The sequence below is a fragment of the Mycotypha africana genome (genome assembly GCF_025528875.1).
Source record: "Mycotypha africana strain NRRL 2978 chromosome Unknown BDF20scaffold_2, whole genome shotgun sequence".
Lineage (NCBI taxonomy): Eukaryota > Fungi > Mucoromycota > Mucoromycetes > Mucorales > Mycotyphaceae > Mycotypha > Mycotypha africana.
The window spans coordinates 1,494,798-1,518,630 of record NW_026515726.1 but is presented as its reverse complement, the minus strand read 5'-3'; the positions used below and the strand labels follow the sequence as shown (position 1 = coordinate 1,518,630).

The window sequence follows — 23,833 nt, the reverse complement described above, 5'->3', positions numbered from 1 at the left end:
GGCATATCTCTGTATATACCAGTGGAAGGAGTTTGTGCTTATTCATTCTTTCTGTTTTGTACTTGATAACCTGTGCATACGGAGCCATAGGATGACTGCGCTTTCCTTTTTAACCATTTTTATAATCTTGTACTGAGCAACTATTTGCTGTTCTTAATTGTAAGGCTATTGGCTAAAAGGCAAGTATGGCAAAGCTGCGTAGATGGTACTTTTATATATTCTACGACCAGTTATAAAGAAATAACATTCAAAAACTGTAATATGAAAGCCAGAATAACAAAGACAGCATTTCATGTAAATTTGAGGACGCAAATAACTTGCTGCCCAAGGCTTGTATTTATCAAACTTGTAGGTAGCTTGTATCGCCAAAATCTCCTCTTCAATCCAATACATTCCCTAAAAGGAGATCAGCATTTACTTTGTTTATTTCGATTGATTATCATTTACAGTATGTGGTATCTTATCGTTCATGCTGAATTCATAACCAAGTAGCCAGAATGCTCCTATTGTATGCTCCTGACAGAGACATGTATGGCACCATGGGTTCAAATTTCTAGCGAATCATGCTTGAAAGGTTTCTGTCTGTCTGAAATATGACCTCCCCCGTTACCACCACAAAAAGAGAAAATTTAATGGATTTTTTTTTTTTATTTGTTCAGATTCTGGAACCCATCAATCAAATTGTCCTCCCCCGCAATCACCGAATGAAAATAAGAGAAAAGTTGACATACCAAAAAAAGAAAGCCCAGCTACACAGATCATCGTTCCACTTTTTAACGATGACTTCTCTACAAGAAAACGCAGCAAAAAGATTCTGACGTTGTGATACACTTAGAAGCAAGACCAAAAAAAAAAAAAGGTGCTGCTATTGTCTATTGAAACAAAAGGCGGATGGGAAAGGAACGTCATTCATTGTTACGTGGTGCTACGGCAGGGACTTTTTTTACGGACTTTAGACTTTGGAAAATGTATTCTCACGCAAAAGCAAGCAGTCTGATCATCATAACAAAAACACCTGAGACTGAAAATAAAAAAAAAGGATGGTGTATCGTTAGCGTAAAAGCACTCTCACTACATCCAATAACAAACTCACTCTCTGTGGGTGCCCCTTTCTATTTTCCGTCATTTCATAATTGGCTGATCAATTTAGGAGTTTGCCGTAAATGGATTAAGCGGAGAGGGAAGTAAAGCTTTGAAGTGCGTCAAAAAAGGTGACTTGCTCAAAAGCTTTCATTCGATCTTAGCACAAAACGAATGTGTGCTAGTTTTGTTCCATCGGCAATAAAATTTTTTGTCGTTAAAAAAGTTATATAAAGACACCAAGGAAAAACCTCTTAATTGTCTCTCATTCACTTCTTCTGAAGACTGCAGCCATCTTTTGATTATTTATTCCTTCTCGCTTTCTTTGTTCTGCGGCTCGGAGAAAAAAAAAAGCCCCACTGTTTAACACAAACAAAGTGATCCACCGGAAGAAGCTATCTTGATTATTTAAACAACCTATTTTTATTAAAAAAAAAAAAAACAACCCAATAACCGATAACCAAACATATTCAAAAATCAATTGCATTGTCATGGATTGTCACTTCAATCATAACTGTAAGCTCTTATTTTTTACAATACAGAGAGGATCAGATGACACATACTCATGCCAATCTATTATGTTTGGTCTACTCTAGCTACTACACTTCAACCGCTCAATGAAAGACGTGCTTGTAAGCGCAGAATAAATGAAGATGAAGAAGAGGTACGTTCATAGCGATGCAGCAAATTCAACCTTTAGACATTGAATATTAACTTGCAGTCTTGTTGTGAATAGCCTGTTATCGCCAAACGTTATTTTGATTTGAACACTCAATTCTCGCCGGATCAACCTGTTCAAAAGGTATTGCCCGCTATCACCTACGCTTCACCAGATTATAGACCTCCTCCACCTACTGAAACACCACTCTGGTTGCAGCCTGTGAATGCCAATTCTCCTATGACCGAGGATGACTCTGAAGATGATGCTGCATTGTTAACACCTTCGTATGCTAAATTGCAACAGCAACAATTCGAACTGTCACAACAGCAAGCAAAGCAACACCAGCAGCAGCAACAACAACAAGACCAAATCCCGCTTAACTGTTGGAGTGAAATGGCAATTGATCAATGGTATTAAACTATTGATATAAGTCGATCAAATACTATTTCTCTACCCTCCCTCTCTCTCTCTATCTTTATCTCTCTCTCTCTTTTTCTCTTTTGTAAATAGTTCCCGATATTTCACACATCTTATATAACCCCTCTGTTTCCTGCTATAATTGCGGCTACCCCATATTTATCTATTTTCAAACTATTACTGTTTATCGTCTGTTATTGGAATAAAAACATGTTTGGATGACTTGCCCATTCTTTCGTTAACAAAGTGCACATCGGCCTGTCTGATGCTCAAATATCATAAAAGTTCTCCTGAATTTTTTTCCTTATTAACGATTAAATTTGATTTCCCATCCTGTCCAGCTCAAGGAGGTAAAGTACGCGGGCTGTATGCAAATTATAGGTAAAGCAGTGAATTGTTTGACTGTGTTCTTTTTTTTTTAACAGTCAGCCTTGTGACGTTCCGAGTCTTTCTCACTGCAACATTTTCAGTTCAGATTCCGACCACCGTAAGATTCAGATGGCTCGAGTGAGTGTTTCAGAATACTTATTCTTGAAATTCGGATGCTTTTGGGAAAACATCCAAACTTTCTACTAAGCTACAATTCTAACTAGAAAGAGACCCCATGTCTCAAATACCATGCTAATGACAATAAATTGAGCATCTTTTGGGTTATCTTTTTGCTGCTTTCATTTAGGGCTAGTCTACTTTTTGGCCAATAACTCTTTCCCTACCGACAATAGCCACCAGCCGGACAGTAATCAAACAGTAAGTTGCATTATATTCAGTTCAAGTGATGCCTCTATAACTTGCAAAGGAAAAAAGTGAAGAAAAACCACAGTAAGCATAAGAATCTGAGTTTATATATTTGTTTGAGAGTTCATGACAATAGCAACAGGCTGATGGTAAGACGGTGTATTTTTATTCTTTAGATCGATTTTCTATTGTTTAGTGGCAATAAATTAGTTAGAATTAGGTGTAGTATTAGCAGTAGCAGTAGTATCAATAGTAGGAACTTGGTTTTCATAATGGCTCGCAAACAAAATGTCAGCTCTCAAGTAGAAATTGACACAAAGAGCGGTCACAATCGAAATACATAGAACGGTTGGACCCCAAATATCATCGTAGCGAACGTTGCCTCCTCTATTCACTCTCAGATAATAAGACCTCATTTGGAATCTTACAAGCGCATAACTATGCATCAACAAAAACATAAGTCAATAAGTATTCGAGGAAGAGCAGGCTTTCGGAGAAGAAAAAAAAAAACCAACTTACATGGATAATAAAGATGAAAGAATAATGAACACAGCACCAATAATGCGAGATATACGATCACCATTGTTTAATAGATTAAGCGCCACAGTCAGCAATAGAGCACAAAATTGTAACCAAGAGATGAAAGTACGTTCATTAGCAAAATGGGTTTTAGGTTCTATCTTCTTTTGCGGCCCTCGACGTGAAAATCTTGATTGTTGCTGCTGCTGTACAGGGTCATTGTCTTCTTTCTTGGGTTTCTTGAATGAAGAGAAACGTGTCACGAAAGGTGCTCCAGAGTACCAAATACGCCCGACGATTGGCTTGCGGGATAGCTTTTCGTAATCACCTTCTTCCTCTGGTGATCGTGGATGACGCTTATCATTATCTCCATTATCGATCAAATTGATCGATAAATGAGGTATTCTGCTTTCATTTTGCTGGTGTTGTTTATTTCTATGGTTATATCGATTGAAAAGGTTGCTTGTTATTCCACGGAGGTCATGGAAGCTTCTTTTTTTCCTAACTTCATTATTTGCTGCGTCTCTTGCTATTTGATCCATATTTTGCATTTCTTGTTCATACAACTTCATCAATGATTGTCGGTGATGTCCATTTACTAAAGGCTTGAAACTCATGGATCTTGTCAGACCAATATTTGCTACGGCTGGTTTTCTGATATCCAAAGTCTCAAATTGCTCTAGCCAATAAGGGAAGAAAGGAACGTCATTGGGAAACAAGATAGAGGCACCATGCAGATATTTAGAGAATCGCGGGACTTCATGCACCAAGTGGGAGTCAATCAAAGAGGCAAGCCAAGCAGGACATTGTTGACCGAGATGCGTCTGTAACTTGGTTTCCAAAACTGCATAGGGGAACCGACTGATGTCTTTTTCTGGTATATTTTGAAATGGATAGTTGATGTCGATATCATTTCTTTTCCAATGGTAACAATTTAAAGTGTTTGCTATTCTTTCGCGTCGTTCCGGACCGTCCTCTCTAATAAAAGTCAAATTTGAGTCGAGACTGATACGTAAACGTTGGTCTCCTGGTAACTGGAATGCTGTACGGTTGTAAAAAACACGGCACATGGGATTCAGGCGACGTTCCTTGATCGACGTTTGAACACCCGATGCTATGAAATGATTTTCTTCAATTGTATCTTCTGAGTATTTCTTTTTACCGTCCTTGGAAATTTTGGCGCGAAGATCGATAGCAAATTGATCTGCCGAATAGACACCCGATAAAAATGCATTGACTTGCTGCTCTTTCAATCTAAATCTGTCCTTGACGGATTTCCCGTCTAACCATGCTGCTTTGTGGGTTTTGCGTTCAACGTATATGTTGTCGTTCTCTTCTGTAAGAGGACCATACCAACGTAATCGGATAGCTTCTGCACCTTCACTGCGGCTCAAACGTTCACCATAAAGATCAAACTGATCGTTATCAAAGTAAACGCTCGAAATAGCCATATCCGATTCTTCATATTGCTTTTTCTTATTATACACATGTACCGGTAAATGGAACAAAATAATAGACTTGACTTCTGTAATATTATCGGGATGGATCCAATATTTCGCCGTCGCTCGCTCAAAAGCCGTTTGATCACCACCTAAAGCGTAAGCTTCCTGTTTCGATCGAGGGTTTCCATACAAATGACAAACATCATGAAGTTCGGAAATTTTAATAATTAAAACGTCAAATCGCATGGCTAACTTTTCTAACGGCCATTGGTATGTCATTTGAGTAGAGTAGACACTTTTCAAGTCCAACTTTGTGTGTTTATCGTGTTTTTTTATCATTTTACGAAAACCAGCGCAATTGAGATGATGGAATTTGGCAAGGTCGTTGACGTCAAACAGAATTTCTGTCAGGACATCGGCCAAAGCATCGTATTTCTTTCTGTAACCTTTGCTTTGTGTTGCAGGTAATGCTGTTAGACTACTGAGTGATGCTTGAGTATTTTCGACTCGTTTGTTCAAATCCACGAGTGATTTTTCGACAAAGTTGTACACCTTTGCTAGTTCAGATGCTATTTTTTGTTTAAATTCTGATTCGTCTTTCTGGCTCCAAGCGTGATCCTGTAGTTGCCGGCGTTTCATTTCCAGCTTGATCTGATTGTATTGAATATATGATTGACGCCATGGCTCATATATTTTTGACTCCAGATGAGCACCGAACTTCATATTTTATCAATAGTAGTCGGTGAGATAGCTATTTTGAGAGGTTTTACAGATCGAGACATGGGTTATTTTGTAAATTGTATATGTTAGTGAAATTATGTATTCTATTTCTCAAAAAAAGAAACAAAAAAACTCTTAGTTCAAGGGGACTACTTGATTTACCTTCCAAAACAGATATGCTGTTAGTTTATTGAGATGAAAAGAGAACAGAGAAAAGAGCGGAGAGAAAAGGAATGTATAACTTAATGTTGCTAAGGAATGGAAGAAAGAGTAGATAAATAAAAATTGTATAAATAGTTTGCGTCTTGGTAATTATCATAACTTTGTCCATTTAAATGTTTGTTAACAGTTCGAATTTTTACATTTGGTTGCCTTAGATGCTCGCTCATCGACACTAGTTTCCTTATCGTTACTAGCTTTTGTAGTATCTTCTCATTCAATAAATATCCTTGCGAACCCTCAATGATTATCCACATATCCCAAACAATGTGCACTTGCTATCATTCAAATAAATGGTTACATATTCCATAAAGTGTCATAGTGGATATTGCAATTTATCGAAGAAATATTCCGAAAGAAAAAAAAGCCTATCAGTCAAGGACATTGCATCATTTCTAGTATCTAGAGTACTCTTTCTCTTTCCGCTTCTTTATTTCCTAAACTTTATCACTTGTATATCCAGCAATCAACAATACGATACCGTCCATGAGGTAGGTTTTGTGCAGAATATCGAGCAATCGATTAATATCCTACTGTTCAACCCTAAACCGATAGACATCCTACGAAGAAAACCGAACAAAAGAGAACTCTATATCTGCTGCTGCCGATCGTACAATCAGAGTTCGAGTAGGGAAGAACATCCAGAAAAGGGGACTTTCATGTTAGAAAAAAAAGGGAGAAAATAAAAAATTAAAGCGTATTGTATCTATGCAAAAAGAGGATTTATTTATTCTAATATAAAACAACATGTTCGTTCTGTTGCTGGTTTGTTAATATTCTCATCATTTCATCCAATTGATCATCAACAGATGATAGGGCAGTTTGACTATTCATAAAGTACATCTTTTTGTCATTTTCTGCACAAGCATGCTCATCATCATCAGTGGTATATTTGCTGCCATAGTAGCTCATATCATCATCATAATTATCACCAGGATAGTTATCATTTGAGGATACTGAAGATGAGGATGTTGTATTAGTGATGCTAGAAGCAATGCCCCTTTTGCTGAACGATATATCATCTTGCCGGTTTATCATTTTTGATAGTAAAGAGGGCAAAGTTACTTGATCCGAATAATAGATATTTGTTGTGGCTATGTCTTTTTTAGGATGCACAGGTGGTCTGCGCGGGGACCGCTTAGGTATAGGAGGAGGAGGAGAAAGCGACGTAGGGGGAGTATACGAGTATACGTTTGCATTAATATGCTGAGATGTTCCATTTATGCTACTGGTATTATTTAACGAGGGTATGCCATTATTGTTGGTATTATGTTGAGATTGTTGTCGCAGTGTTTGCTCACTGTTTGTTGCAGCTGCAATGCTTATTTCGTCTGTTAATTCTTCGTCTTCAAGATGCTCAAACTCCAGCTGTTGTGAGTCTAGGCTTTGCTGTTTAGGTGCGTAAAAACTCTTTCGATTGCCTTGCTTTTTGACAAGGCCCCAAATGACAGAACCATCGCTCATTTCTCTAAATTCTACACCTTCCATATACAGTTGTTTAGCTGTATTATTCGCTTTGTTGTCTTTTTCAGGCCTGCTGTTATCGTTGCTATTAGTTTCATCATCACTTGAGAAACTTTGAACCTGCCATCGGTTCAAGTGACGTTGTTGTGGCGAGGAATGGTGATCATGGTTATCATTGTTATTACTCAATAATGAGGGTTTGTTGTCATCCATCTCCTTACTCGTATCTACAATGCGCTTCTTTACCGAAATTTGTCTACTGACTTTGGTAGCTGTGAAATACTCACGCTGTTGTTGTTGCGATTGCTGATGCTGTGTCTGTCCATCGGAAGAAATGGTAGATGAACCCGAAGATGCTACAGTATCTTGACGACACAGTGGTGATAATGACGCTTGTTGTTGAACGGGATTTAAATCGGATAAAGGTGATGAAGAGGTTGGGAGCTTGATAGTACTACCTTCACCACCATTCTTTAAAAGATTGTGCAAAGAATTAGGCTGAACATAGATGATGGTTTTACGGATAACTTGAGCCCTTTCTTTTCTCGCAGCAGCAGAATCTAAGCAGTCATCAGTATTTCCATTATCCATGTTAATAATTTTGGTGGGTGGAGCTTTTCTAGTCGAAGACGTTCTAGCTATCAATTGCGAAATCAATCGCGGAGGACCTGATGTATCTGATTTGGCACGTTGGAGGTTGGATAAACTCTTCAAGTTAATAACTCTTTTCATATCCCTTCTGGATGCGTCTACTGAGACTGCTTCGTTTTCATTGTCTTGTTTTAATTCATGTTTCGTCACGTTATGTTGAATAACTGCCATAGCAGCTCTCGAAATGCCGTTATTTGATAATTTATTGATAACTTGTTGTTGACCGCTACCACTATTGTGATTTGTAGTGTTACTAACACTACTGGTGCTAAGCGTTCTGGCAAGACCTTTAAGCGTATTCGAACTAGAACTTGTGCTTGATGAACTTTGTTGTAGTTGCGATGATACTGCTATTGGAGAAGATATAACCGGTATCGAGGTGGATGAAACGGATTTACTCTGATTTCGATTCACTTGACGCAAACTTCCGAAAAGTCCTCTGGACATAATTCCTCCAGTAGATGCTGTTATTTCCTTCTTTGACTTCTTACCATCTTCTTTTTTCCTCTTTTTAACGTCATCGTCCTGTTTTGAAGCAGTTGCACTCTTGCTGCATTCATTTTGCAACGAAGGTTTTGCTGTTTGGATGTGTTCATTTTCTTTGTAATGGTCTTCTTCAACTAACCCGATCAAACGGATATCCTCCTTCTTGAAGGGTTTTCTGGGAGCTTTTAGAGCTTTCTTTATATTAGACTCAGAGCTAGCCAACGGTAATAAGGGTGTTGTTGCTGTTGTAACTGACAAGGAAGAGAGAGGGAGATCCAATGGTGTAGCAGCAATGGTTGGAGATTTAGCAGATTCGGTTTTTTTTAACGATTGTTTGATACTGCTGTCAATAGTTGAAATGGTTGGAAGAGCAGTAATAGATACTTTTGGTAATATGTTATTTGTCTTGAATGTTGGTGGAATTTCAATATCTAATAGAAGTAATTCAAATTCGGTCAGATATAATTATGACAATTTATTAGCCTTGTATATACTGCATTACCGTCATCCAAGGCTATTTTGTTGCTGTCGCTGGCGCCATCAACAGGGTAAGCTTCTTCTTCCTTTTCATCTTCTAACTCTTCTTTACCTTGTAATAAGGTCTCAGGCTGCACATTGATTTTATGATCTACAATTGTATTATTTTTATTTTCAGCCATTTGTTGTTGTTGTTGTTGTTGCTTGTTTGATATTAATTCATTGTAATACTCTTTATTCAATTTAGGTACAGGTGGCAGCTGCGAAATCTCCTTAGCCAAGCTTGCTCCTGTTGCATTTTCGTTGTTGTTATTTTTTAGCATTATGTAAGACAATCTTCCATTTTGGCTCTGCATTAACTTCTCTAATTCTAATTCATCCTCTTCAGTTATCGATACTCTGCTTTCACGCATTTGTTGCTGTTGGACGACAGACAGACGATTACTATGGAGATCTTTAGCAAAAGAAGATAAGTCGAATCGACTTATAGTTTTGGTTGCCCTTTTTTGTGTCACTGCTGCTACTTTTGATTGTCTTTTTGCTTGCTTTTCGTTTGCTGAAAAGTCTTTGAAGAAATAGTTTTCTTCTATGTCTGAATCGAGTTCGTAGTCTTCAACATCAGGGTTATGTTCGCTGTCCAAATCGTCGGAAAATGACTCTTTTTCAGAGTCATCAAAATCTGATGCCTTCGCTAAATTATCGCGTACTTCAGTCGTAGTACTTGCAGGTGGGGTAATAATGGAAGTATCGGAAAGAGCTAGTGCATTCTATAAAAAAGCATAGTAAACAATAAAATGAGCAAGGGGAGCATAGGGAGGCTAATGATCAGGGCTATCTCTTGTATCAGGTCCAAATGTGGTTTATTACCTCTTCTTCTTCTACCCCCTCGTCTTTTATATATCCATTTTGCTTCTGAGCCTTCTGATGCTCTTGCTTCTGTAAAAATAATTGTGTGATTTCCTTCTGTTTTTCAGCTTCCTGTTCCATATCAAAAGGGTTGGATGATTGATCTTCGTCCATATGAGTGGAGCGCTTCCTTCTTTGTTTGCTGCTAACGGAAGTCGTTCTTTTCACTGAAATGGTTGTTGTTCGTAGAGGACGAGGTTTGGGTCGATTCCTCTGTTTACCACCAAATAAACTATTTGAGTATCTATTCTGATTTCTTTGATGTCTCCATGCCATCAGGTCCCGATAATGCTTTGTGCCATCCACACTTTCGTAAGAACTATCAGAAGAACGGCTCTTTTGATAGTCTGAGGATTTGGTTGACGGCGGCGGTGATAAAGGAGGTGATGTATAGTTATCATAATGTTGGTAAGTGAGTCGGTTATTGAGCTGAGGGAGAATAACTGAAGATCGGAAATCATGCTGAGGAAAATCATCTAATAGGAGACTATATTTCAATTGCTGCTGTTGCTGCTCTTCTTCTTTCTTTTTACAAGGCATAGTTGTCATAACAGAGTTTGTAGTAGTAGTGTTTTTGTCCGTAGAATAAATGGGATGCTCAGTATTACTGGTGACAGGAGTATCAGTCGTCTTGGCCATGGCAGCAACTAAGGCTTCCGCTTTGGCTTTTTGCAGCAATTTCTTCTTTTTACTTTTGAACATAATCGATGATAAATGAGTGAGGGAGCGGAATTGTACTACAAGAAGTTAGAAATACGTATAAGATAGCTTAAACGATGAGGAAGAGTCGAAAGAAAAAGAAAGGAAAAAAGTGTAAAAAATTAACTTGAGTGCTTACTGAAGCAATATAGTTGTAGCTTTAAAGGAATGAAAACAATACTTGAGTTACACGATTTCCTTTTCAGCGTATCCTTAATTTTCTTTAATTTCACTATTCATTTATGAAGAAAAAACTTTCATTTTCCAGCTCTAGACATTACTTCGACCACTTAATTAGCCCTACTCTCTTCTTTTTCATAATGCTTGTTGCCTTGACTTCAAATCTCACTGTATACTTCGAAAAGAGCCGCCCCTGAATCAGACTATTTAGTACTCGATTGACACGTGTAATTTTAAAAAACGTACATGTCCTACATTAAGAAATCCTTTTGGTCTTCTTAGTTTCAAACAATAAAAAAGATCGAATTTTTTCTAAGCTGTATAAGAAATTTCCTTATCAAAAACAATAGCAATATTAATGTCTTGGAATAATTTGAGTAGCGTACAGAAATCAACCATTTTCATACAGATTCCTCTGATCTATCGGTTCGTTTTCCATTTTACTCATCAAAAATGATATTTCAATATGGATGACGCCCCGTCTTGGCCACATTTAAACCTGAGTTTTATTAACTGTTTATTTGATGCATTAAGTGATTCGACCAATTTAGGTAGAATTTTTATCTTAACATTTGAATTTGGCGAAAGGCGTAGGGACTACGTAGCCCATATCTGGCAAATACCAAATTTGGGAATACTATAATGTATGTATCCGCTTTTTCATCAATTTCTATCGATGTAACTCCTTTGTATAAATAACACACTTTTTGCAGCAGTCTTGGTTTTTGCAGATACGGAAAAAGTGTGTTTCAACAACAATATAAAATGAAGCTGTACTGCAGCACGGAAAAGGCGGCGAAGCCAATGAGAGATTCTTTAGGAGTGGGCTTTAAGAAGAATAGCGCAACTGAGATAGTGCACGAGTACAAAAGAGCAAAAATAAACCCCTGTTTATTCGCTTCCTGTGTAGATGTTTTGTATCTATAAGTACACGTATATCAATAGTATGATTCTTCAATCCAAGCAATAATGCAGCAGAACCGGATCACTAAGACCACACAGTGGGCATCATTTCTAGCGAAGCTCGCCTACAAGTCTAACAACTTCAGGCTACCGGTTTTGTTCCTTATATTCGAATAACATCCAAATTAACGCTTTAGACGCCTCCAAACAAATGCTTTCCTGCAAAGCTCTTGCCTTTGAAATTGGCCGACGATAGTAGTTGAAAGGTCTCTGCTAGATGCATTCAGTTGCAGTGCATTACGATGTGCTGTTAGGAAGGGTCTAAACAAATTCTGAACTTACATACTCAAGCTCAGGTTTTTGAAATCCGTAACAGGGAAGTGGCTAGAAAGAGTGTAGTTAATGAAAACGATTCATCTAGGCTGAGTTTTACAGTCAATCATTTGAACATCAATTGAAATACACAGTCGTCGGAGGATATACAGTCTTCACACTACATAATAGCACTCTCACCTTTATTTACCGTACCTAGAGTTGGCTTTTTCTCTCTATGTTAAAGTGAATTGAGTCTGCTTCAGTACATTATCATGGCACCAATATATCAGCCTTCTCATAAAAGCAAGTAAGGATCTGTTGAAACTCTCATAAATTGTAAGCCAATCATAACTCAGTAGCTGAAGCTACTGCAGAAAATCGGATCGAAATGTATATTTTTCCCGTTCCCTCTTCTGCACATAAAACTTTCCAGTGTCAAAAGACAAACTCACAGATCATGACAACCGGAAATAGCGATCTATTCGGATTTGACTTTAGTGATGACGATTTTGAAACTAAAGAAAGACAAACTGTCAAATTTATGCCTGACGGTTATCAGCCTAAAATAGAAACAGATGGGGTAAGATAGCTTTTGTAATTGCGTTGATCGTTATTCTTCACTTTGGCTCTTTTTGATCGATTGACGCTTGTTTTATATATTTGATCTAGTGGTTCCATGAGTATGGCAATAATAGTATTGACGATGTCATGTTGGAACAACATGGACCGAATCAAATAAGAAGCTCTATCGAACACGATTATTTTTACAAGAACTATGATCGAGCTTTGTCATCAGCACTTGCTTTTATTAGAGTTGCGAAATACGACGAAAAATGTAAAGTGACAGGGTTGAAGGAAATCACTGATATTGCCATGCATTGTGCAGCCAAATTAAACAAACTGGATCTTTTGAATGAATTGTTGGATTATGACCCAGTAAGTCTCAAGTACCATATCTATGTATACACAAAATATACTGAACGTAGATGCGACAACCTTATAGAATGTACAAGATACAGGGCTTTTCTTATTAAGAGCCAAATTCTTCCTTTTAGTGGGTAGATATACAGAGGCAATGGTTGCATGTATCTGTTATCATAAGGAAAGGAAGTTAGATTATAGAGTTTGGGCCATAATGGCAGACATTTTTATGAAATCTGCATCTTCAACGTCGACAGTAGTAGTACAAAACGAAATGCGTTATCATCTAGCCAATTTGTCTATGCAACGAGCAATACATATCGTTAAAAACTCACGGTGGAAGAATAATATTGATTTTGTGAGGAGAAGGTTTGAAAAGGACGTTGCTGGTCTAGAAAATCGTTTACAAGAAACGATACAGAAAGGCGGTAATGCAGACAAATTTGCAGCATGGATGGCGACAGCACCAACAGAAGATGATAAGGATGCAGCAGGTCTAGCAGACTTTAAATGGGATGATATTGTTTGGATTTATCAAGACTGGGCAGTGCGAACGGATATTATACTGGATGATGATACAATAAGAGCTGTCAAAGATATGTAAAAAAATACCTCTACCTCCTTTATATATGTCTACACATTCATGCTTATCCACAGACCTTAAGTACCACGTGAGTAATTTGAAGCCTAAAAAGGCTCACATTTTGAAAAAAGAATAAATTTTAGTCGCTGTACAACAACTCGGTTCTCCTCTTTCCAATACCTTGATTCGAATATCTCACTTTTTTCTTTTAATCAATAATGGAATTCGATGAAGTCAATAGATTTTTACAACATAAGAAACAAATAAGGAATCTTAACCATACAGAAGATGAAGTGCTCAATACTTATCTTTATCACCAGCCTCTACTGTATAATTTACCATCTACTTCTGCTACCGCTTCTACGACAAACTTCGATGCCAAAGAAAACAAAAGTAAACCAACAGTTACGAGAAAACCTACTTTATCAGATTTCGTACATAAAGTGAAACATCAATCAAGTATGGCAAAATTTGCAAGGGACTATAAGCGTTTGCTGGGTGAGGAGAAAGACAATCATCCAGCTGAAAACAATGGTAAGTGTAGGAGAAAGATATTCTTTTGCTCCCGTTAACTACACCAAACACTGAATGTATCAACAAAAATCTTCTTTAAATATGTAGCTGATGTGCGTATTATTGACTCCATCAATATCCGGCACGTGAATACACAGCCAAAGATTGATATTGATATAGTCAAGTGTACTGACGAGCAGCAAAATGAAATCAAGAAGAAAGAATTAAAGAAGGTACACATCAATGAAGATGCAAATCAACAACAACTTATAGGCTCTCTTACACCAATTGATAGCAGCGACTTAATGTTTATGGTGAGTAACAAAGATTTTGTTAACGACATCAATGAATTTGGCCGTAAGGATGGTAGCAGTCAACCATTTATCGTATTTGACACAGCCATTCAACAAACAAAACACTACATCGAGCGACTACAGGACCAAATTGAAAAGGAACTGTCCAATATTCGGTTATATCGAGAATCCATACTTCATTATTCAAATAGTTTGAATGTCTTATATCAGGAAAACTTATCAGAGCAACTCTATGATCAGACGCTTTTACAGCAAGCGGCACCTTTGTTACAGGAAATGAGAGATATTCGAGAAAAGATAATTACTGAAAATACTCTCAAGATCCAATTATACAGAAAATGTAACGAATCAAGTTTAGCGCGGTTCGAGAGGAGATATTATAACAACAGTAACAGCAAGAAACAAATTGATTTGGAAGAACGATTTAGAGAATTAGACACGAGGATTAAGCTAGCTTATAAAAGGCACGAAATATGGTCCGGAATAAGAGATTGGGGCCTTTTCTCAAGTGAGTATCATCATATTACATTCAATTTTCTTCAATCAGTTTCTGCTTCATGAACTAAATCATTCATTATTCCTTAACAGTTCTGTTGGTGACATTCATTCTTGCAGGCTTTCTTGCATGGCAATAATTTTATTTCGAAAAATAAAAAATGATATAAATATATAGTTTGTAGTATAACAATGGGAATAATCATGCTTGAATATAGTTGCATCTATGTATAGAATTCTATACCCTTAAAGCTTGGATCGTCTTTCCAAATCCTATGCCAATCCATTCTGGCGCTGATCTACTCCAAGTAATAGCATTTACTTCTGCGTCGGCCACGTAGGCTAATGTAGGATCTGTAATACTTCTTGGTGCTGTCATTGGCTGCTGATTATTGTTACCATTTTGATTATTTATATTCCACACAAGTACTTGTGAATCATCCCCTCCTGTAGCTATCTGATTGGCATCTGTAGGAGACCAGCATAAACAATTAATGCTACCACTATGGCTTTTTGATAATTCTGCTATAGGCGCACTAGGGTAACGGATATCTAATATTTGTACTGCCGAAGAATCCATGTGGAAAGTAGCAAGATAATTTGAATTCATCCGGTTGAATTGAAGCCTCAAAAGAGGAATAGTCGTGGTTGAAGTATTTGCATTGCTCGAACTAGTACTATTAGCAGCGGGTGGCGCCTCGTATAATATAGTTGAATGCTCCAGTGAGCGTAAATCAAACAGTCTAACGGATCCATCAGCGCCCACACTTGCAAATGTATCGGCCGAGCCATGCATAAATGCTACGTCGTACACATCACTATCATGAGCAATAAGTTGAGTTTTCGCTTGATTTGTTTCAACATTCCACACAGTACATGTTGTATCAATGCTAGAGGTAACGATTAGTGACGGATCAGTTTCGTTCCAATCAAACGATGTCAGAGGCGCACAAAAATCAGACTGCTTCATGTTGACAAGCTCTGCTTTCTTTACTAATTGCTGCTGCATCAATACTTGGCTATTATTTTGATGAAGGCTATGGCTAAGGTTCTGTCCGTAACGAGGATCGTCAATTATTTCCCAGATTCTTAATATATCGCCTGTTGTTGCTAAGAGATCATGGTTGCTTCTAGGATCGATCTTTTTGTGTTTATTACAGAAGGTTACCAAATAAGGAATTTGTTATATGTTAGGAACTCTTATAGAGAATATTTTGACTACCTTACGCGGCTCCCAGAGGACTTTTGTAATAGGATAATAAGAGTCAGCTTCAGCTACAGGCGTGAAATCATTCAAATTTTTCTGCTGGTCCAAGAACGGTGGTTCACTATGATCCAGTAAATCTGTACGTGCAATTATTTGAAGCTACATGACAATGAGATTAGTTTAGAAGGATGAAGGAAAGCCATCAATGAGATCGTGCTATTTACTTTATTACTACTGTCTTCTATAAAGCTACCAATGGCAAGTCGAAAGTTTTTTTTTTCTGAAGGTGATGTACACCAGTCTAGAGCATACGTTGCCCAAGGTGCATCATATTGATAAATTTCTTTGCTGGTAATATTAGACATCATTGATGGTGCTTCTTGTGAAGACTGCTGAGGTGGCTGCTGAGGATAAGAATAATAAAGATTATTTCTAGGCGGATCCATTGTTTACGAGAATACTGCTTTTACTTTTGGAAGAAAGGACTTCTTGGAAAAAGAAAAGTAAAAAGCTTGCTGAATTCATCCCCACAAAAGAACATCACTGGAACACGAAGACTATTTTCAGCGACATTTTTTAAACTTGATTGCTTTTTTACTCCTCTCAGAAGAACAATTACAATTACAGTTTTGCTTCCGGTTTAGACAAAAACTGCGATATGATTGGACAGAACAAAACGGATTTTTGAGACGTTTGAATTGGAGTTTGAGGACTGAACTACACTAAAATGGAGACGTTTACCTGTAAAAATCGAGCCCGTTTAGTTATGGCGGTAATATGAAAAGAACTAAGATGTTGTCTTTTAGCTAAAGTCTGTTAGACGTTCTTTGTTCTTCCAACCGAAATGCTGAAAGCCATCATGTTTTTTGCTGCATTAACATCGCGGTTCTAACGTATCCTACAAGTTTTGTAAACAGGACTACAGTCACGGACGGTTTCTAATGCTTCTAATGTGTCCGAGCAACAACAATCGCATATTTGCGATGTTCGATATTCATCAACTGTTATAGCAAGGAGACCACCAGCTGCTTCTCTTCTTTTTAAGGCACGTCAGAAAATGCCTACTACATCAGTTCCAAAGCTTTTTAGATAAACGGTAGAATTGTTCAACATGCCGTCACCAAATACGGCGAGAGGGCCCTTTTTCCTATCACTCAACCTGAATTTTTCCGGAGCCCATCGTCTTGTCGAAGGAGTATATACATGAATTTGGTTGACAGTTAATTGCTACAAGGCTTACCAAACCCTTTCCACTTCTGCAACGGCACGAGTATTACCGACTTCATAGCACTCTCGACACACGATATGCTTTGGAAGATTACAACAAGATCAGAACCCTTGTATCTTGACCTGATGCTTCTCAATCAAGCATTTTGCCAAATTAATCCCAATTCTTTATGCTTTTCTTTAACAGATTTAATTTTGAGTTTAAAAGATTATTGTACATGGATAGGACTAAAACTTACAAAAGGAAATACAAAAAATGAAAGGATCTTTTCCCCGTTTAAAAATACCTCTTCTTTATAATTTATAATAATAACAACAAAAACGCAAGAAAACTGCTGCTGAAAGACACGTCTCAAGCATTGTAAATCACCTTTTTTGATCAAAAAGAGGAACCTAAAAGTATGGCTGATATTGATTTAAAAGATTGCCTATTTTTGCCTAGAAAATATTTGCAACAAAGTTTAGATACAAATTTCATTTTATCTAAAAAACTAGAAAATGTCCTGAGCTAATCAAAATTTTTTTTAAAAAAAACTAAAACTTTTCGTTACTTATCAACTTGTGCCATTCAATATTTTGAAAGTGGCCCAGGTACAATAAATGTTTATTCCAAACTGAAGGCGACATTTTATTTCTGAAGTTGCTGAAATAGTAATTTACTTTCACTTCCTTTTGAAAAAAATGAACTGAATAGCCAACGTAGCAAAGTGCGATGGGTAAAATGATACAGGTTAATTCTCAATGATTATGTTTGAAAAACAACGGCATTTTTAGGCTTTTTGGCTTGTAAATAATGATCATTTATTAGAATCTACTTGTCCATTTGAAGGTTTTTTGGTTTTTTTTTTTCATTTATTATGTTGCGTTTCATGACGAAGCCATGATCGCAGTTGGCTAAAGTTTTTCAAACATATTGTCTTGAGATAAAGCCTGGTAAATCTTAGCATAAATTTTGGATTTTGATTTTGGAATTTCAAAAGATAATTTTTGGGGCATTTATGCGTTCCGTAACTGTAAATTATTCTGATCCTACAGTTAATGAGTTAATGCAACTAACACAATTAACTTTTAAACGTCTCTGTTTTGCTCGCATTTGCCTCTCTACCTTCTGTATAAACTCAGCAGTAATAATCTAACTGCCAAGGATACCACACGTCTGGTTATACTCAAGTACAAACGACCCCCTTTCCCTCACTCACTTGGTCGATAACTTCAATGACGACTATGTATTGCAACCATACATGCTCAATTCGTCTGAAGGGCAGAGAGTAGGCTTTGTTATATTACTCAACTGTAAAACTGTAAGCAATTCTATCTGAGATTTCATTATACTCATTTTCATTTGATGACAGCGTAATTGCTGGAAAATGAAAGCGGGGATTGTGTTGGTTTTAGCATGAACTTTGTTCTTTTTTCTTTTGAGTTTTATATTATTTCTCTCTTTTCATTCAAAACAATATGGCCCGGGGGAAACAACGTTTATTTCCTATAGATGAGGGTGGCTGGGTAGAAACACCCAAACTGAAATACCGAAATAGATCACCCGAAGTTAACAGTATGAGAAGAGCAGCATCTGTACCTACTACTCCGACTTTACAAAGCTATAACCATTTTGATCTATTGTCACCCACCATTTCACATGGCAATAGTAATAACAACAGCTTACCTTTTGACCAGGCCGTCATTACGACCCATAACAACATTATAACATCGACAAGCCTGTCACCATCTCCCTCGTCGAGTAGGAAAAGACAGAAAAAAAGAAAAAGTAACCATGCGAATCAAGTAAATAAGCAGCATTCACCTTTAATTAATGAGATACCCCAAAACGACATTATTCCTATTACTAAAACGCCAACCATTGCTGATATCATTAATGAAGACAAAAACAATACAACACCTCTTAAAATTGTGCCTGTAACTTCGACCCCAGTCCAAACTCCCATTACATCAACGACACTCGACCTACCACAACCAATTCAACGATCATCTGAACCGAGTTCCTCACTAACAACGTTGACTGAAACAGGAGTCACGAATAACAACAATGATAAAGCTGCGCTTAGTCAAATGTCGTTCTTAGATTACCTGAAAGATGAGCTGACGGTAGCTGACTTCGATAGTGCTCAAGAATTGAAAAGGGAACGAGTGACCAACTTTATCAGAGTTCCTGCCTCTATAGAGAAGGTAAAATAGTTTTTGTAGATGGATGTTGAAACGCTGAAACGAACCGAAGGATGTCGATAAGATTAACTATCAGATTATATCTATAGTTGATGCTTTTTGGTTTTTTTGTTTGCTTAGATTCATTTTTGTACACGTTCACCATATTACCCCTCAGATTCCTTTTTGCCTTATATCACTATGTCAATTACTTCATAAAAAACGTGCAAGCTCTATTAGGGCGAAGAGAAAGGTAAGAACAAGAACAAGTCATCAAATTAGAGGTTATGCAATTAATGAACAAATGTGTTCCTTTTTAGCTATGTTCGTCTAAAATCTTTCCAAAAATGTGATCTGCTCAAAGGATTTTTACTTCTTATCACTTACATTGTTATGCTATCACTGGATCCTTCGCGTATTTACCACGCTATTCGTGGACAAGCTGTGATTAAGCTTTATGTGCTGTTCAATGTTTTAGAAATTGTCGACAAGTTGTGCTGTGCCTTAGGCGTGGATATTTTAGATGCCTTATTTTCCAAATCAACCTTAGGAAGTCCACAAGGCGATGTTAGAGGAATTGCTTATGCAAAACGACAATTGAAGCCCATCACCTTATTTTTATTAGCTGTGCTATACATGGGTATGTACAATTCTTATATTGAAAAGTCTTGTTGGTTGGGAAATGTTTTAATACTAAATTCATCATTATAGTTCTTCATACTGGGGTGCTATTCTTTCAAATGATCACTCTTAACGTAGCTATTAACTTTTATTCCAATGCCCTGCTATCACTGTTAATTTCCAACCAATTCGTCGAAATCAAATCTTCTGTATTCAAACGATTTGAGAAAGAGAATTTATTTCAACTCACCTGTGCAGATATCGTTGAACGATTCCACCAAATCGCATTCCTGTTCATCATCACCTTACGTAACATTATTGAAATTTCTGAAACAGGACCCTCTTCTGTTTTACCATCCACCTTTGTTCCTTTGTTTAAGTTGCCTGCTTCCACTTCACTCAACTCACTGATGACACCAGTTTTTATGGTTATCACGTCGGAACTGATGGTTGACTGGCTTAAGCATGCCTTTCTCACAAAGTTTAATCAAATTCGACCCTCGATTTATGGCAAATATATTGATATTCTATGTAAAGATCTTGTCATTGGTAGTCCTGGTCGAATTCTTTCAGGCAAGAATAATCATGCTTTTGTGGATCAATCGCCTGTTGTATCAAGAAGAATTGGATTCCCAGTGTTACCTTTAGCTTGTTTGGTAAGAATAATATTGCAACGCTTATCAAAAGCAGGTGTTGACAATTTTTTCAATAGTATATCCGCATGATGCAGCAAATTCTTCCAATGATATTCATGTCGCATGGTCAACAAGAGCCTACTGACACCAACGCAGCAGCCTCATTTGTTATCAGCACCTTTTCCGATTATCTGATTCGTCATCAGGATCTTATCAATCAACTAATTCCAGCAAGAATTCAACTGGTTGTGCTATCTTTAGTGAAAGGTGTTTGGCTGGAAACCGTTTTGGACAAATTATTCAGCTTCGTTACCTGTGTGCTTGTCATAGCTGCTCTGGCCATCATGTAAGTCATATTGTTATAATCCTTAGGTTATTTTATGTTGTTGAATCAGTTCCACAGTATGACTAATTTTGATTATTGAATGGATACAGTTTACTAGCTTTGAAGGTGGTAGTCGGTGTTAATTTGTTAGGATTCGCTTATAAACGTTATTCCAGCATGGAGGAAAGGGATGAACGGGAAGCAAAGAAAGACGAAGAATTGAAAGCGCTTCATAAGGATGAAACCGAACAAACTACTAAAATACGCGAATATCTGAGCAAACCGGGGGATCATATATTGGGTGTAAAACCTACAAAATATACATTAGAAAATGTGGACCGTTTCTCTATGGTCAAAAGTCGTATTCCGTAAAATGAAGAAAAGAACTCTTTATGGCTTGGCAACACCCCATCCCCACCCTTTTCATTTTTTTTTTCTTTTGTAAATAGCATTAGCAATTGTGGGCATGGAATAAAATGCCAGCTAGATATTTCAATTGTTCAGTTCTTGCAGAGTTATTGACATGTGCTTAAAAAATAAGCACTATGTTGAAACCGTTGTTACCTTACGAATTTGGATAAATTGAGATGTGAATTATACTTTTCCAAGTCAAGATAGCCTATTCAATTAAAAGAAGAAGATCGAATTTGATCAAAGGGACCGATTGATTTACTGGAAAACCGGCCAACTGTTGATTGAATATGCCCAAATGTTCCTGAAAATTTGTATGAGTCTGGGGAACTTTTTTCAAAAATAACCCCTTGAAAGCATAGTTTGAGCAAAAGAGTTCTTACTCATAGACGTAACGACAAGTAATCGGCTCAATTGGGAATGTCAAATACTAACATATTAATTTTGAATTGAAAGAATTATAGCCGTTTTTCTCAATAGATCTGCCTAAAATTATGAATAAACTGTGCTTCTGTATTTATTTTTAAAAGTGAGCTTGTATGTAGATTAGTCATAAATGTCGAGTAGGCTTGAAAATTAAGGCAGCAATCAATGAAGGGGAAAAGTGCCCTCTCTTCACCAAGCAGCATCTGTGGAGTAGACATGACCAAACTTAGAATGAGAAACAGAAAACGCACCTCAGGAAGAACGAAACCTTTACAAACGGCATCGACTAGTTAAAGCAAAAGAGTGTTGAGGTTGGTTTCATCACTGTAAAAACGTTTATTGGACATGAAGAACAAGTGACAAACGTAACTCGATCGCAATGTTGCTATAGCAATAAGGGGAATCTTCTTTTACCTTTTTTTTGTTTTTGCTGATGTATGGTAATCATCCTATTAGGGATGCATATTCATTGTTTTGGAACTATCTTAATAGTACCTCTACAATTGAACATTTTAATGCTCTTGCTCAATTCTCTCCTTTGCAGCTTTTCTAGTTTCTGCATACGATGGCGCTTCCAAATAAGCCACTACTGTATCCAATGTGCACTTGATAATCGTGAACGTGGCTTCTGTCAAAAACTCATGCAACTTGTATTTGTCGTCCAACTTGAGACAAGTCTTGGTACAGTAAATTATTAAGTTTTTGGCCATTTCTGTCAAATGTAGGTGTTGATTCAAAGACAGAAGCGAGTGCATGATTAACGTAAAGAACATATACAACAGCCCTAATACACAAAACGAGGGTAGTGAGTGATTCGTTGTGAGCTTATGGGCTTAATTACCTAACTTATGACCATGCACGTACCCGGTATACGTGATTGCTTAAATCTGACAACCCACTGTGAGATTACGTTGGTCAAATATAAACCTAAAGTTTTATATTGATGAAGTACAACTTCAGTTGTCCTTCTACTACTTTCGTCACCTTCTTCCTGTTCGTCATTTAGGAAAACGTTAGAAGTTGAAATCATATTTGTAAAGTAAACATCCCAAAGCTTTTTATCAGAGAATATACCTTTTCCATAGCTGTATATGTCAATTTACTAGTAATTTCATCATTGCTGTTCTGTTTATCAGATAGCATAAAATCGAATTGCTGACCTAACCTATATATAGTGTAAAACAAAGGCGAGGTGGAAAAGGAATTTCAGGCCGTCAAGCAACATCATTATCAAAAACAAAATTATACAACGTATAACATACCCCTTCAATTTATCAGCTAAAGCTTGCTTCGAGTTTTCATCTTGTAGCTCTTATTGAAGATTAAAGTATTTGTTAAAATAGTCCAATGTTCATTCAAAGAGAAGAGCTACTTACTCGGAATAGCCATAATCATTTTATCAAATGCTATCAAGTAAATATCAAGTCCAGTAGCTTCATTTCCCTCTTCAAACTCATCAACGGCAATACCAGCCAGTTCAACAGCTCTTAAAAGACCTTCCTTATCAATATTAGGCCGTTGCTCCTTATTTTCGTTGGAATAACCCAACATTGAAGACACTTTGTTCTTTATTTGTTTTGTGTAGGAAGGTGGTGGAGATGATGCTAAAGAAGAGGACGACAAGCCCAACTTCTTGGCATTTTCCTCTTGGGAGCCAACCGAACTTGTGCTTGCTGTCATATTTGGATTCGAATATTGCATTGGAGCAATACCTGCCTGCGGCAAGTATGGACGACTACTATTAACGAGCCGTTGCTGATGTAGGATCGTCTGTTGTGGAGATTCAGTGCAATAGTCTGTTACAACAGGTAATAGCTCTGTAGACATTTGTTTGTTATGGTAAAAAGTGATATTTCCCCGGCTGAATTGATTGATGCCGTTATCTGTAAAGGCTGAAGTAGTATTGGAATTAATGTTTGGAGAGACTGTCGTCAAAATTGGCTGTTCATGATAAGTTGTGGGTGCTTCCATCATTTCTGTGGGCAGATCATTGAAGTCATGATGTACTCGATTATTATCGTGTCCGTTGGTTTTTGTTGGCTGTTGCGCGTCATTTGAGGCAAAGGACAAAATCTTATTGAAAAGCGTAAACATACAGAAAGTATTTAAACAGTAGCA

General features: G+C 37.2%; 8 protein-coding genes across 8 annotated transcripts; 4 read left to right on the top strand and 4 right to left on the bottom strand.

Annotated features, from left to right (window-relative positions):
- Nucleotides 1-1,458: 1,458 nt before the first annotated feature.
- Nucleotides 1,459-2,170, top strand: BDF20DRAFT_852376 (uncharacterized protein). Its single transcript, XM_053080075.1, has 2 exons — nucleotides 1,459-1,744; nucleotides 1,817-2,170. The coding sequence occupies exons 1-2, from the start codon at nucleotides 1,646-1,648 to the stop codon at nucleotides 2,156-2,158; spliced, it is 441 nt and encodes a 146-aa protein (XP_052939187.1). The 5' UTR covers nucleotides 1,459-1,645; the 3' UTR covers nucleotides 2,159-2,170.
- A 537-nt stretch (nucleotides 2,171-2,707) lies between these two features.
- BDF20DRAFT_852371 (VTC domain-containing protein) lies at nucleotides 2,708-5,845 on the bottom strand. Its single transcript, XM_053080074.1, has 3 exons — nucleotides 3,413-5,845; nucleotides 3,070-3,331; nucleotides 2,708-2,977 (listed from the first exon to the last, which is right to left on the bottom strand). The coding sequence occupies exons 1-2, from the start codon at nucleotides 5,575-5,577 to the stop codon at nucleotides 3,100-3,102; spliced, it is 2,397 nt and encodes a 798-aa protein (XP_052939186.1). The 5' UTR covers nucleotides 5,578-5,845; the 3' UTR covers nucleotides 2,708-2,977; nucleotides 3,070-3,099.
- A 3,077-nt stretch (nucleotides 5,846-8,922) lies between these two features.
- On the bottom strand, nucleotides 8,923-10,614 carry BDF20DRAFT_852364 (uncharacterized protein). The gene is made up of 4 exons (XM_053080073.1): nucleotides 9,741-10,614; nucleotides 9,260-9,640; nucleotides 9,119-9,197; nucleotides 8,923-8,942 (listed from the first exon to the last, which is right to left on the bottom strand). Exons 1-3 carry the CDS (start codon nucleotides 10,477-10,479, stop codon nucleotides 9,181-9,183), a joined length of 1,137 nt encoding a protein of 378 aa, XP_052939185.1. The 5' UTR covers nucleotides 10,480-10,614; the 3' UTR covers nucleotides 8,923-8,942; nucleotides 9,119-9,180.
- A 1,309-nt stretch (nucleotides 10,615-11,923) lies between these two features.
- On the top strand, nucleotides 11,924-13,549 carry BDF20DRAFT_290842 (uncharacterized protein). Its single transcript, XM_053075111.1, has 3 exons — nucleotides 11,924-12,454; nucleotides 12,544-12,856; nucleotides 12,930-13,549. Exons 1-3 carry the CDS (start codon nucleotides 12,263-12,265, stop codon nucleotides 13,397-13,399), a joined length of 975 nt encoding a protein of 324 aa, XP_052939184.1. The 5' UTR covers nucleotides 11,924-12,262; the 3' UTR covers nucleotides 13,400-13,549.
- BDF20DRAFT_290837 (uncharacterized protein) lies at nucleotides 13,499-14,889 on the top strand. The gene is made up of 3 exons (XM_053075110.1): nucleotides 13,499-13,912; nucleotides 14,000-14,713; nucleotides 14,794-14,889. The coding sequence occupies exons 1-3, from the start codon at nucleotides 13,597-13,599 to the stop codon at nucleotides 14,838-14,840; spliced, it is 1,077 nt and encodes a 358-aa protein (XP_052939183.1). The 5' UTR covers nucleotides 13,499-13,596; the 3' UTR covers nucleotides 14,841-14,889.
- Nucleotides 14,890-14,938: 49 nt separating this feature from the next.
- BDF20DRAFT_815112 (WD40-repeat-containing domain protein) lies at nucleotides 14,939-16,272 on the bottom strand (the record flags this gene model as incomplete). Its single annotated transcript, XM_053077047.1, has 3 exons — nucleotides 14,939-15,841; nucleotides 15,899-16,066; nucleotides 16,132-16,272. The coding sequence occupies 3 exons, from the start codon at nucleotides 16,270-16,272 to the stop codon at nucleotides 14,939-14,941; spliced, it is 1,212 nt and encodes a 403-aa protein (XP_052939182.1).
- Nucleotides 16,273-18,546: 2,274 nt separating this feature from the next.
- BDF20DRAFT_290706 (eukaryotic membrane protein family-domain-containing protein) lies at nucleotides 18,547-21,506 on the top strand. Its single transcript, XM_053075109.1, has 6 exons — nucleotides 18,547-19,321; nucleotides 19,408-19,550; nucleotides 19,618-19,937; nucleotides 20,009-20,574; nucleotides 20,631-20,899; nucleotides 20,989-21,506. Exons 1-6 carry the CDS (start codon nucleotides 18,593-18,595, stop codon nucleotides 21,248-21,250), a joined length of 2,289 nt encoding a protein of 762 aa, XP_052939181.1. The 5' UTR covers nucleotides 18,547-18,592; the 3' UTR covers nucleotides 21,251-21,506.
- Nucleotides 21,507-21,794: 288 nt separating this feature from the next.
- On the bottom strand, nucleotides 21,795-23,825 carry BDF20DRAFT_852346 (uncharacterized protein). The gene is made up of 5 exons (XM_053080072.1): nucleotides 23,092-23,825; nucleotides 22,978-23,026; nucleotides 22,790-22,880; nucleotides 22,580-22,706; nucleotides 21,795-22,499 (listed from the first exon to the last, which is right to left on the bottom strand). Exons 1-5 carry the CDS (start codon nucleotides 23,807-23,809, stop codon nucleotides 22,228-22,230), a joined length of 1,257 nt encoding a protein of 418 aa, XP_052939180.1. The 5' UTR covers nucleotides 23,810-23,825; the 3' UTR covers nucleotides 21,795-22,227.
- Nucleotides 23,826-23,833: the final 8 nt, after the last annotated feature.

Bases quoted from the DNA above. Each gene is read 5' to 3' on its own strand.
- BDF20DRAFT_852376 (XM_053080075.1), top strand. From the start codon at position 1,646: ATGCCAATCTATTATGTTTGGTCTACTCTAGCTACTACACTTCAACCG. The intron at 1,745-1,816 runs GTACGTTCATAG...TGTTGTGAATAG, and splicing joins TAAATGAAGATGAAGAAGAG to CCTGTTATCGCCAAACGTTA.
- BDF20DRAFT_852371 (XM_053080074.1), bottom strand. From the start codon at position 5,577: ATGAAGTTCGGTGCTCATCTGGAGTCAAAAATATATGAGCCATGGCGT. The intron at 3,332-3,412 runs GTAAGTTGGTTT...GTTGATGCATAG, and splicing joins CTTTCATCTTTATTATCCAT to TTATGCGCTTGTAAGATTCC.
- BDF20DRAFT_852364 (XM_053080073.1), bottom strand. From the start codon at position 10,479: ATGTTCAAAAGTAAAAAGAAGAAATTGCTGCAAAAAGCCAAAGCGGAA. The intron at 9,641-9,740 runs AGGTAATAAACC...ATGCTTTTTTAT, and splicing joins CGAGGGGGTAGAAGAAGAAG to AGAATGCACTAGCTCTTTCC.
- BDF20DRAFT_290842 (XM_053075111.1), top strand. From the start codon at position 12,263: ATGTATATTTTTCCCGTTCCCTCTTCTGCACATAAAACTTTCCAGTGT. The intron at 12,455-12,543 runs GTAAGATAGCTT...TATTTGATCTAG, and splicing joins CTAAAATAGAAACAGATGGG to TGGTTCCATGAGTATGGCAA. The intron at 12,857-12,929 runs GTAGATGCGACA...TCTTCCTTTTAG, and splicing joins ATACACAAAATATACTGAAC to TGGGTAGATATACAGAGGCA.
- BDF20DRAFT_290837 (XM_053075110.1), top strand. From the start codon at position 13,597: ATGGAATTCGATGAAGTCAATAGATTTTTACAACATAAGAAACAAATA. The intron at 13,913-13,999 runs GTAAGTGTAGGA...TTAAATATGTAG, and splicing joins TCATCCAGCTGAAAACAATG to CTGATGTGCGTATTATTGAC. The intron at 14,714-14,793 runs GTGAGTATCATC...ATTCCTTAACAG, and splicing joins AGATTGGGGCCTTTTCTCAA to TTCTGTTGGTGACATTCATT.
- BDF20DRAFT_290706 (XM_053075109.1), top strand. From the start codon at position 18,593: ATGGCCCGGGGGAAACAACGTTTATTTCCTATAGATGAGGGTGGCTGG. The intron at 19,322-19,407 runs GTAAAATAGTTT...TTATATCTATAG, and splicing joins TTCCTGCCTCTATAGAGAAG to TTGATGCTTTTTGGTTTTTT. The intron at 20,900-20,988 runs GTAAGTCATATT...GAATGGATACAG, and splicing joins ATAGCTGCTCTGGCCATCAT to TTTACTAGCTTTGAAGGTGG.
- BDF20DRAFT_852346 (XM_053080072.1), bottom strand. From the start codon at position 23,809: ATGTTTACGCTTTTCAATAAGATTTTGTCCTTTGCCTCAAATGACGCG. The intron at 23,027-23,091 runs GTAAGTAGCTCT...ATCTTCAATAAG, and splicing joins AATGATTATGGCTATTCCGA to AGCTACAAGATGAAAACTCG. The intron at 22,707-22,789 runs GTATATTCTCTG...AATGACGAACAG, and splicing joins CATATACAGCTATGGAAAAG to GAAGAAGGTGACGAAAGTAG.